The sequence below is a fragment of the Coregonus clupeaformis genome, chromosome 18, assembly GCF_020615455.1.
Source record: "Coregonus clupeaformis isolate EN_2021a chromosome 18, ASM2061545v1, whole genome shotgun sequence".
Taxonomy (NCBI): Eukaryota; Metazoa; Chordata; class Actinopteri; order Salmoniformes; family Salmonidae; genus Coregonus; species Coregonus clupeaformis.
This window is the reverse complement of record NC_059209.1, coordinates 6,181,067-6,192,516: the sequence shown is the minus strand read 5'-3', so window position 1 is coordinate 6,192,516 and position 11,450 is coordinate 6,181,067. Positions and strand designations below refer to the sequence as shown.

At 39.2% G+C, this 11,450-nt stretch overlaps 1 protein-coding gene across 1 annotated transcript; it reads left to right on the top strand.

The window, feature by feature from the left end:
• The first annotated feature begins 4,108 nt into the window (after nucleotides 1–4,108).
• On the top strand, nucleotides 4,109–11,034 carry LOC123493102 (myelin and lymphocyte protein-like). Its single transcript, XM_045226997.1, has 4 exons — nucleotides 4,109–4,248; nucleotides 5,776–5,943; nucleotides 6,747–6,869; nucleotides 10,261–11,034. The coding sequence occupies exons 1-4, from the start codon at nucleotides 4,159–4,161 to the stop codon at nucleotides 10,333–10,335; spliced, it is 456 nt and encodes a 151-aa protein (XP_045082932.1). The 5' UTR covers nucleotides 4,109–4,158; the 3' UTR covers nucleotides 10,336–11,034.
• The last annotated feature ends 416 nt before the right edge of the window (nucleotides 11,035–11,450 follow it).

Below are 11,450 nucleotides of genomic sequence, written 5' to 3'. Positions count from 1 at the left end.
GAAAACGTCACAGAGTTCAAGGTAAAGAAGGGAGGAAAAGTCATAAAGGAAATAAAAAAGCGAGAAGAGCATAGTGTTTGAATGAATCCGGCCATCCTCATTCACTCCTCTCTCACTATACTGAAATATAAAGAATGAATTAAGTTACATTTTAAGGATGTATTAATCCATATGAATTGAACAAACCCACTTTAATGATGATTTAGTGGCATTTAATCGTGTTAAGCAAACATTTTAGAGAATGTCCCTAAATTATTTTAAACTGTCAAACCATGTCATTATCTTAAGGTTATCGCCAAAAATGCTTCCGCAAATGTCACGATCGTTGAGAGACGGGTCAGACCAAGGTGCAGCATGGTATGCGAACATGTTTATTTAACTCACAAAACAAAACAAAACAAAACAAAACAAAACAAAACAAAACAAAACAAAACAAAACAAAACGTGAAGTCCTCACACTAAACACATACAAGCCTAACACAGAACAAGATCCCACAACTAAGGTAGGCAAACAGGCTACTTAAGTATGATCCCCAATCAGAGACAACGAGCGACAGCTGTCTCTGATTGGGAATCACACCCGGCCAAACATAGAAACAACACATCTAGATCCTAAACATAGAAATTCTAACATAGATCCTCACGCCCTGACCAAACCAACTAAAGACAACCAGCCTCTCAAGGCCAGGGCGTGACAGCAAAGGATACTCCTGTGCATCTTTGGCAAAAGGAGGTAGGCAAAGACTCATGTCATGTCAACAAACATGTTTTGTATGACAAAGATGGCAAAAAGTGGCATGATGGCACAAACAGACTAGTACCCAGGGTCATATGGTATACAAATGATCTCTGAATCATCCTGTTGTTTGATAGAATCTCATAATTCAAAGGTCACAAGGTCAATCATCAGCTAAACTAAATTAACCATGAAGCATTTCCCAGAGAATAAATGTGACCAAGCATCTACTTTACCTACTGCTCATCTCTACTTGGACCCCATTCATAAAAATACAAAAACACAAAAAAACATGAAATCCAAGAAGAAAAGCCCACGCGATAAAGCCGTTGTTGAATCATCACATCTGGAAGAAGAACAATAGGAAATTAAAATGAGTAATTTTCAGGGATCTGGTTACATCACTTTGCTGGAAACCAGATCCCCATAGAAACAGTTGATAGGCAGATTGGTCTGGTGACACAAAGAGAGGGGTGGAATGTGACCTCTTCTCTCCTCGGTTACAGAAAGGATACTACTTGTGCTCCCTGCAACAGGGAGAGAGAACTTGAAAGGATAAAGTTGTTTGAACTTATATTATTTGACATTTGACCTAAATATAGGGTAAATTGGGGCTCTTGTATGACATAACTAGTAGTATTACTACATTACAGTGGTACTGTAAGTAATACTTTATATTAAAACAAACTACATATAACTTTTTGAGCCAAGCTATAGGAATAAGATTGAGATATATTCTGGTGAGAAACAAGGAAATAGCTATAACTGTAACTTGTTTCCATGGCAGTCCTGTGAACACTGTCTGTGCTGGCATTATTGGCCAACCATAGACATACAGGAGTAACTATCTAATATGCCTGGTGTCTGTACAGTTGGTATGGCTGTGCAGCAAAACATTTGCCTTCTAAATCATTTTCTTTTTGTATTTCATCAAATGAAACATGATGGGCCGGTTTGCAGGCTACAGATTCAAAAAGTAGGCCATAGGCTAGCTTCCCCCCAAAAAAATCTGACAGTTGATGTTGAGTCCTTGCATCCATAGCTTCATCTATGAATCTTAAACCAAACCACCCATTTCTCCCAGCAATCATTGTTAAAGGTGCAATATGCAGAAATCACTCTGCCATTTACTGGTTGCTAAAATTCTAATAGTTCGCCTAATTTCAGTTTATGTGTTTATGTGACAGTTTATGTAGAGAATCATTGCACCATCTAAACTGCTGTGAAAATATATTTTCAACAACCCAAAATATTGTATTTTCAGCTGTTTGAAGCTGGTGTACAAAACCGAAAATAAAAGATGCAAAAACTCAATTTAAGAATGGGAAGCATACAATTAGCACACATAGAACAGATCTACTGCTTCTTAGACTTGCTTTCAACGAGAATGACAGCTCTATAACTCACATTTCTATGTGAATATGGTCAGGTCACCTAAAAAGTTACATATTGCAGCTTTAATATCAGTAATACTCTTCAAAAACCAAAGGGGTATATTCATTAGTTTAAATAATCTGAATGAGAGATGACAAATCTTACAGATTGTGAAGGTTTGTTGAAACCCAGACTTGTTGACTGATTTTATTGTGTTGCTACCCCTTATCAACTGATTTTATTGTGTTGAAACCACTTGTTTGGCCACCAAACAAACATGGGGTGGCAGGTAACCTAGTGATTAAGGGCGTTGGGCCAGTAACCGAAAGTTCGAAACCACGAGCCAGCAAGGCGTAAAAATCTACAGTTCTGCCCTTGAGCAAGGCAGTTAAACCCAACTGCTCCCTGGGCGCCGATGACATCCATTAAGGCAGCCCCCCGCACCTCTCTGATTGAGGGTTAGGTTAAATGCGTAAGACACATTTCGGTTGACTGCAATTGACTAGGTATCCGCTTTCCCAAACCAGTCCTAGAGAAAATAGACCAAATATCTGGGCATCTGTAGAGGACGCTTGTGAGACACGAAAGTGAGAGGTTGGACATGAGCAAACAGTTGCTTGAAGGATGCAGCTTTTCATGAGCAATTCCTGCAATAATGGGCTGGGGGGTGGAGGATGACATGGGTTGTTAAGACCACATATGATGCAGTTACTGCATGAAGGTAGAAATTGAAACACACCCTTTAGTCTGTTTTGACTAGATTATTTTCATTGTATGAAATGTCATAATCAGCAACAACACAATCTGAAGTTATTAGACATTGGATATTGTCTTATAGGATCCCAGCTACATTATTCTACACGTTGTTAGTGTTAAGTTTATAAATAGCCTACAAAACCTACAAAACCATGGATCATTTTAATGGATAATAACTGCCAAAATATAGGAAACACTTGACTAAATTAGGGATACAAAGTATATTGAAAGCGGGTCCTTCCACACTGAGTTAATTAAGCAATTAAGTACCCATGCTTAGGGTCATGTTAAAAAATGCCCAGTTGCCTATTATTTTGGCTACCATGGCTAGAAGAAGAGATCTCAGGGGGCTTAAAGGATGTGTGTGTGTGTGTGTGTGTGTGTGTGTGTGTCAGTCACCAGATCTCAACCCAATTGAACATTTATGGGAGATTCTGGAGCTGCGCATGAGACAGCGTTTTCTACCACCATCAAATACACAAAATGATGGAACGTATCGTGGAAGTATGGTGTCACATCCCTCCAATAGAGTTCCAGACCCTTGAATCTATGCCAAGGCGCATTTAAGCTGTTCTGGTGGCCCAACGCTCTATTAAGAAACGTTATGTTGGTATTTCCTTTATTTAGGCAGTTATAGCATGATAAATTGACAAACTGCAATTTAATTTATCTTAATTGTACTAGTAGACAAACCGGACCACATATCCCTCTGAGAAAAATAAAGCGATTGTATTCTATTCTATTGGAAAAAGTATGAATAGAACGGAATATAGTTTTTCAGGAACTACCCGTTTTATAGACAATAATTATGCCTTTCTGTGGATAACTGACAAAATTGATCAGGCATTTTAACAACCTTTTTTTTAGGACAATTGTCTCATTCTCACACATAATAACTAAAGCATCTATTTTAAAACTCCATTTTTTTCGATCTCTAGTTACAAAATTAGGGGTTGATCACTTGTTGTTGATTTGGCAACCGCACACTTCGAGTGTGAGTTTGTCCACCGTTGTTGTGACGAATGAGTCAACCTTGTAAAAAATGTATAGCGCGGGTTCCACAAATTCAGACAAACTTCTTGAATATATCATTGATATGACCAATTGAGTAGGTTAGCCTACAATTCACGTGAAGGCAAACTACAAAACTGGTCTTTATTTGGTCGGGTGTGTCAGTTAGGTATCAGGATGGGAAAGCAAGTTTTTCAAGTCTGCCCCTCTCTTAAAACGAGCACCTGCACCTGTTCTACCATTCCTACATTCGAGGTCCGCGAAACTGAACGAGAGCAACCATGGCATCAACTACAGCGACTGTGGGAAATTTACCCAGTGGATTAGGAATATGCACAACTATTCCAGACATCCTCTACCTACCGGAGCTTGTGAGTTACAATTACTTACTGTTTTAGCTTGGCATATATTGTACACAAACGTGATAGTATTTTAATGATGTCAATTGACGCACTTCCCATGGTCGTGCACCTGTAGAACCTTTTATGTGTGTTCCAATTTGCAACAAAATGTAGCCTCTACCCACTGGGCACAGATGTCTATTCCGCGTTGCCATCATTTCATTTAAATGAAATGGAAACAATGTTGATCAAACCAGTTTGCACAGTGGGTAGGAATGTTTGCCTGCGTCTACACAGGCAGCACAATTCGGATATTTATTCCCACTAATTGGTCTTTTGACCAATCACATCAGATCTTTTTCAGAGCTGATCTGATTGGTCAAAAGACCAACGAGGTGAAAAAAATATCAGAATTGGGCTGCCTGTGTAAATTTAGTACATGATTTGGGGAGGAGCATAGCCGTTTTGTAAGGACTGTATAGGGTGCATTTTCTACTAGTCATCATTCAGTTAAAACACTTATTTGATATAATGTAAAATGCAGGTTGTTTTCAGAAGAATCGTGCGCCTTGCAGTTGTTATTATGACTGAGTAGTACTTGTACCGAACCATCGCATCTAGTATAGAAAATGTGTGAAGATTTCAAGATGTCCTGGTATTAGTTTGTGTTTCTCCATGATAAACTACCTGACATTTCACAATCACCTCAAGTATCCACATTCATGCTGATATCTCAGACCACTGGTGGAATGTTGTATACCTACAGTATCTTTACCATTGCCTGGCCCTGATAAGATAGCCTGGTCACAGATCTGTCTGTACTATCATGTCAACTCCTTGTTATACCAAACATGTTTTGCATGACAAGGAGTGGCATGATGGCACAATCAGACTGGTACCTAGGCTACTGACAAGATAGTCTACATGAACAAGACAAATATACATTAGTAGTTACTTGGCCTGCACACAAGCTATGCATTCATTCCAAGATAAGCTGTTCCCTGGCAGGTGGATTCTGACACAAACACGCAGACACACCCTTCTTTTGCATTACCAGGCAACAGATTGATTGCTGGAGCTTGTCAGGGTGACGTAATAGTCAGTTAGTCATTTTAGCTTGAGGAATGTCAACTTTGTTTTCTCCCCAAACTCACTGACAACACCAAATGAGTTCAAGTAAATGTTCCTAGGGTGTCAAACATCTGCAAGATTTTCCTTTAATATTTCAGTCCCTAAAAAAACACCAGAAGCTGCAGAATCCAACATTTTCAAACCAATGAAACAAAATAATTGTAGGAATACACTGTATCCCTTACTACCAAGGCCACTGGCTAAAAGGGATGTTCCACTAACATGATTTATTCCACTTACTTTGGCTGTAGGGGATTCCCCACTATTTTTTTGGGATGTGCTGTATATTATTCTCAATATTTGAAATTCACATTTAGTTTTTTCAGTATTACCATAGGTGCAAATCTAATTGAGTGGAACAATTTACTTACATTTAAATTGAATGGACCATAAAACCATTTACTCTACTGCAATGCTGTGTTTCAGATCTTTGGAGGTCTAGTATGGATCCTGGTGGCATGTACACTGGTGGTGCCCGCCAACCCACAGGGCTGGGTGATGTTCGTGTCCGTCTTCTGCTTCACCATGACCTTCATCTGGATGTGCATCTTCGCCTTCGGAGTGCATCGCAACAGCGGGGGATGGGCAGCCGCTGTGAGTTTTTCCTGTTTTATGGGGGGGACGGAAGCAACATGGATTGATTTTTTTATAGACCAACCAGATGAAGGATAAGTTCAAGGAACACACACAAATAGTAATATTGCATGTATAATTCATTAAAAAAATCAAGTCATATTGAGGGGGCAATCCTGGAAACTTTTCACAATAATGAATTAGCCAGGATTCTGGCTTTGTCAAAATGGAGAATGAATCTGCACTTAATATGAATTACATGATAGTTGGCGTACTAGACCTAGACAGAGAAGGAAAAGCACCAGAATGGAGTATGAAATCTGATGGCTCTCTTTGGAGGAGCTCCACTATATTCAATACCCATCATCACCATTGAAAATAAAGACATGTATGTATTGATGATGAAAAGTGTACTACTTCAAAAAATACTAGCTCTCATAAATGAGTGTTTCCCAATCCATTCCTAGCGGACTCCCCAGGGTGTACCCATTTTAATTTCCACACCTAATTCAACTAATCAAGGGCGTGGTGATTAATTAATTAGTTGAATCAGGTGTGCTAGTGCTGGGCTAGAACTAAAATGTGCACACCCTGGAGGCCGGCCAGGAATGGATTGGGAAACACTGGTCTAAGGAAAAGAAATGAAGCGCCGGCTCAAGCAGACTTCACCCTCATGCCCGTGTTCTTGGCTGTAAGATAATCATCTGGCACCAAAAAGCAGTCCCACTGCATCATTGGTTAAATTTCACCCCAGATCTTTTTCCATGATCCAATGAATCGCAGTGAAAATAATTTCCTCATCCTTCCCTTTCTATCTCACTCAGGACTTTGCATACCACAGCCTGGCAGCTTTCTTCTACCTCAGCGCCTCTGTGGCTCTCGCCAAAGTGACCCTGGATATCAAAGCTGGAACCCTCTATAACTATCAGCTTGATATTTCTGCAGTGGTAAGTCTTCCATAACAGCAAATCTTAGGAAATACATAGGGATGTCAAAAACAATCTAAAATGTTCAGGTCTTTCCCACTGTAACATGTCCTGTACAGCTTAGTATCAAATATCATCCATTTCAATTTCAATACATTACTTTTCATGTTTAAAGGGAAATTAGACTCCCAAATCCAAGTGTGTCAGGTGTTTTCAGACCTCAAAAGTGGTCTTACTTTGAGATAAGTCCACATCCCACAGTGGTGTAGTGCTATTTTTTTGGGGGGGTGAGGGAGCATCCAAAAAATGTAAATGACGTCATAATTTCCTTTTGTACTGACAGATGTAACCTATTGAATAGCCTATCATTAACGAATATGCATAAAATACATCCTCCAATTGCAATCTCTGTCTATGCCCACACATATTGTCTCAAGAACATGTTATATTCTTAATACCCTCAACCACCAAGTTAGGTATAGGCCTATCTGTTTTCAAAATAGGCCATCATCACTGTCAATCTTGAATGATAATTCTTTACTTTTTACCGATGAAATGTCCAAACTGCATCTGCTAGCCAATCATTTGATTGATCTCAATCAGTTTAATGGGAATATGTATTCAGATCTTCTTACTGTTTCATGAGCGAGTTAGAGCAGATGGTGTTAACAAACTATTAGCCTTTTTTCTATTTTGTTTCAATCAAAGCATATATCCTGCCTAAAGGACAATGCCAGGATCGCACAATGATGTTAAAGAAGTTGAACTAACTTGTGGTGTTGAAGGATAGCTGAAGGATAGCTCTGCCATTCGGCCAGTTCAGGAACAAACAACAATCATTTACATTATAGCCTAAAAGCCCAAGGACTACGTGGTATAGCTATTTGTGGACTATAGCCTGATGGAAATACAAATACATATAGCTTAACGCCATTCCTTCCAGTTCTCTGCTGCCAATGACTGGAACGAATTGCAAAAATCTCTGAAGCTGGAGACTCTTATCTCCCCCAATAACTTTAAGCATCAGTTGTCAGAGCACCTTACCGATCACTGCACCTGTACACAGCCCATCTGAAATTAGCCCACCCAACTACCTCATCCCTATATTGTTATTTAATTTGCTCTTTTGCACCCCAGTATCTCTATTTGCACATAATCTCTTGCACATCTAGCATTCCAGTGTTAATACTATTGTAATTATTCTGCACTATAGCCCATTTATTGCCTTACCTCCATAACTTGCTACATTTGCACACACTGTATATATATTTTCTGTTGTATTTTCTGACTTTATGTTTTTTTCTTTACCCCATATGTAACTCTGTGTTGTTTTTATTGCACTACTTTGCTTTATCTTGGCCAGGTCGCAGTTGTAAATGAGAACCTGTTCTCAACTGGCTTACCTGGTTAAATAAAGGTGAAATAAAATAAATAAAAAAAAATGTCATTGCACTGCTTGCTAGGAGAGCTTTATTTGCAAGTAGGCATTTCATTGTATTGTGTAGCTTACGCTACGCTGTATCATAAATAAACTTTGATTTGATTATCTTGAACACATGGTTACAATATACTCTATAACATAATAAAAGAAAAGAGGTGAATTATCAATTCAAATAATTTATTTTCATAGATTAAACATGCTATCAAATCAATTGACCAAGTAGTGAACATAAATCATTACTACGTAGAATTGCAGGAAATTCGTTTTAAAACAGCCATTAAATCAAGCTTGTATTCATGCACCTCAATAAACTATAATATAAATGCATTATTACCTCCAACTTGGCCCAATTGCCCACCCTGACATACCAAGCTAGAACGGGCACAGTTCTTCATCATTCTCGCCACTGCCAGAGAGAAGACAGGGAAGAAACCACCATTTACTTACCTCTAGGCTGCTATACATATTTATTTGGTTTACATGAAAAACTATAGGATGACAGTTTTAGTGGTAATTAAATAGAATTTATCAGAATACATTTTCCAGAAATAGATTTACCTGCTCTGTGTATTCTCAAATCGAGCCGCTCCCACGTGCTCTGGCAACACTACACCCCTGGTCCCAGACTCCCAGGCCATCTGTTGTGTAGATCCAGCTACATGCCTCAATTCAAAATGAAGGGGAAAAAAGCACTATATAATTTCAAGGTTTTATTCTGTGCTTATTTTCCCACCATTCATATTAGTTTGAGGCATATAGCTGGATCAACACAACTGATGGTATGTGGGGTGGATTCTTTTGACGTCTGAAAACGTCTCTAAATTATTTTAGTGTTATGTCCCTAAATCAGAATTTGTCAGATGTTTTCACAACTCAAAAGTGGTCTGGGTTCGAGTTGAGTCCATAATCCACACCATTAGTTATGTACACTAAGTGGACAAAACATTAAGAACACCTTCCTAATATTGAGTTGCACCGCTTTTTGCCCTCAGAATAGCCTCAATTCGTCGGGGCGTGGACTCTACAAGGTGTCGAAAGCGTTCCACAGGGATGCTGGCCCATGTTGACTCCAATGCTTCCCACAGTTGTGTCAAGATGGCTGGATGTCCGTTGGGTGGTGGACCATTCTTGATACACACGGGAAACTGTTGAGCGTGAAATCCAGCAGCGTTGCAGTTCTTGACACAAACCGGCACGCCTAGCACCTACTACCCCGTTCAAAGGCACTTAAATATTTTGTCTTGCCCATTCACCCTCTGAATGGCACACATACACAAACCATGTCTCAATCGTTTCAAGGCTTAATAATCCTTCTTTAACCTGTCTCCTCCCCTTCATCTACAATGATTGAAGTGGATTTAACAAGTGACATCAATAAGGGATCATAGCTTTCACCTGGATTCACCTGGTCAGTCGATGTCATGGAAAGAGCAGTTTTGTTCTTAATGTTTTGTACACTCTGTGTATATCTTACTCAATTCATTAGGAGGCCTCAATCCCAAAGTAATAGGAATGATTGAAAACATTTCATCCTCTTCAATTAGTTACAGATTCGACCACAGAATAATTTCCTATTACATACAGTAATATTTAACTAGAATTGTTCACTCCTAAATTGAAGTCATCGTTTCTGCTTGAACTCATTTTGGTGCTCTTGCTTATTAAGTAGGGGTTGTGGGCGTTCAACTGTCTAACAGTAGGCTAGATTATGTACTGAGTACCCCAAACTTGTGCCTGTTCATTGTGTGTTTGTTACCCATCCAAAGGTGGAAGATATTGTTGCGATTTCAATCAATCACCTAGTGACCTTGTCAAGGAGTATGGATCTCTTGACCTAATGGCTAGGTGTTGGGTTGACAGTCACTGGACCAGAGTTGGAGTCCCAGTCGGATCCCCCTGAATTTGCTGCAATATCTTTATCTGTGCAATATCACCCCCGATTGTAGCTGATATATGTTCTTACTCTCCCAGGTGTTCTCTTACGTGGCCACACTCCTCTACTTCATCCACACCATCTTTTCGGCCATCAGGTGGAAGTCCTTCTAAACTAGAACAATGCTAAAGGCCTCAGTCGAAGAGGAGAAGGTCTTAAGTCTACCATTGGAAACCAAGGGGGGCTGTGGTGTAATCTACTGCATGGCCTATAACCTGACGTAAAGAAGACATCTACCTGCTCTGCATCCCGATCCTCTATCATTCTCTTCTCCCAAAGCGTGGACTCTTCCCTACATATTCAAAAGCAAATGATTGGTTTAAGCATGGTTTAGACTAGAGGGAATTGCCATCATAGGCCTACATGCCCTTTCTTTATAAATCCATGAAGGGAAGTGAACATATGCACACTTAGGGTAGGTGGGTAGAGAATTGGGATGCAGAACCAGATCTCTCTCCGAGGACTAACCCTACGAAAGCAAACCTAGACGCAAATCACTTATTACAGTTACAAAAATAATGTAACACTTAATTTTTTTCCTTCTATTTACTGTATGGTTTATAGGTTGATAATTTTACAGACTTCAGTAATTCGAGGAACATTTTTAATTTAACTATTTTTTACTTTTATAATTTTCTCAATTAAACTACCACATTTTATTAAACTAACCAGAAATGTAAAATGTAATAAAAGGTACATGGTTTTTTGCTTGTTTTTTATGCTTGGTCTTTGCTACTGATAGCATTTTTGTAAAATGTTGAACTTGCTGGATCCACCTACTGTTACGTTATAATAAAGGTGTTCTGAAACATTGTAAGCCTACAGCAGGACACATTAGTGATAATAGCTAATTATCTATACTATAGCTAGTTCCTTTCAATGACCCAAAGTGTTTGTAGCCTCATAGAACAAACAAACAAGAAAATGGGTAACCAGTCTATCTTTAGTTTCAGAGTTGACAGCTGTAGGTCATGTATCACCTCCAACAGGGTTCCATTTCAAACCACTGGGGTGATGTCTGGTATTGACAGTTATACATTTTTCATCAGCCACAGTGTTAGGTGAATCAAGACAGGAAGAACGCAGCTTCATTCTAATCTCCTATTCCCCTGAAAATCATTTGTGTCAAGTCAGAGGACCTAACAAAAGGGTCACGTATCTCTGGGACACGAAATGTCCTTTAACCTGTTTATTGCATTGATGTTTTCCATTGTATTGTGTGTCACAC

Bases quoted from the DNA above. Each gene is read 5' to 3' on its own strand.
- LOC123493102 (XM_045226997.1), top strand. From the start codon at position 4,159: ATGGCATCAACTACAGCGACTGTGGGAAATTTACCCAGTGGATTAGGA. The intron at 5,944-6,746 runs GTGAGTTTTTCC...TATCTCACTCAG, and splicing joins GCGGGGGATGGGCAGCCGCT to GACTTTGCATACCACAGCCT. The intron at 6,870-10,260 runs GTAAGTCTTCCA...TTACTCTCCCAG, and splicing joins AGCTTGATATTTCTGCAGTG to GTGTTCTCTTACGTGGCCAC.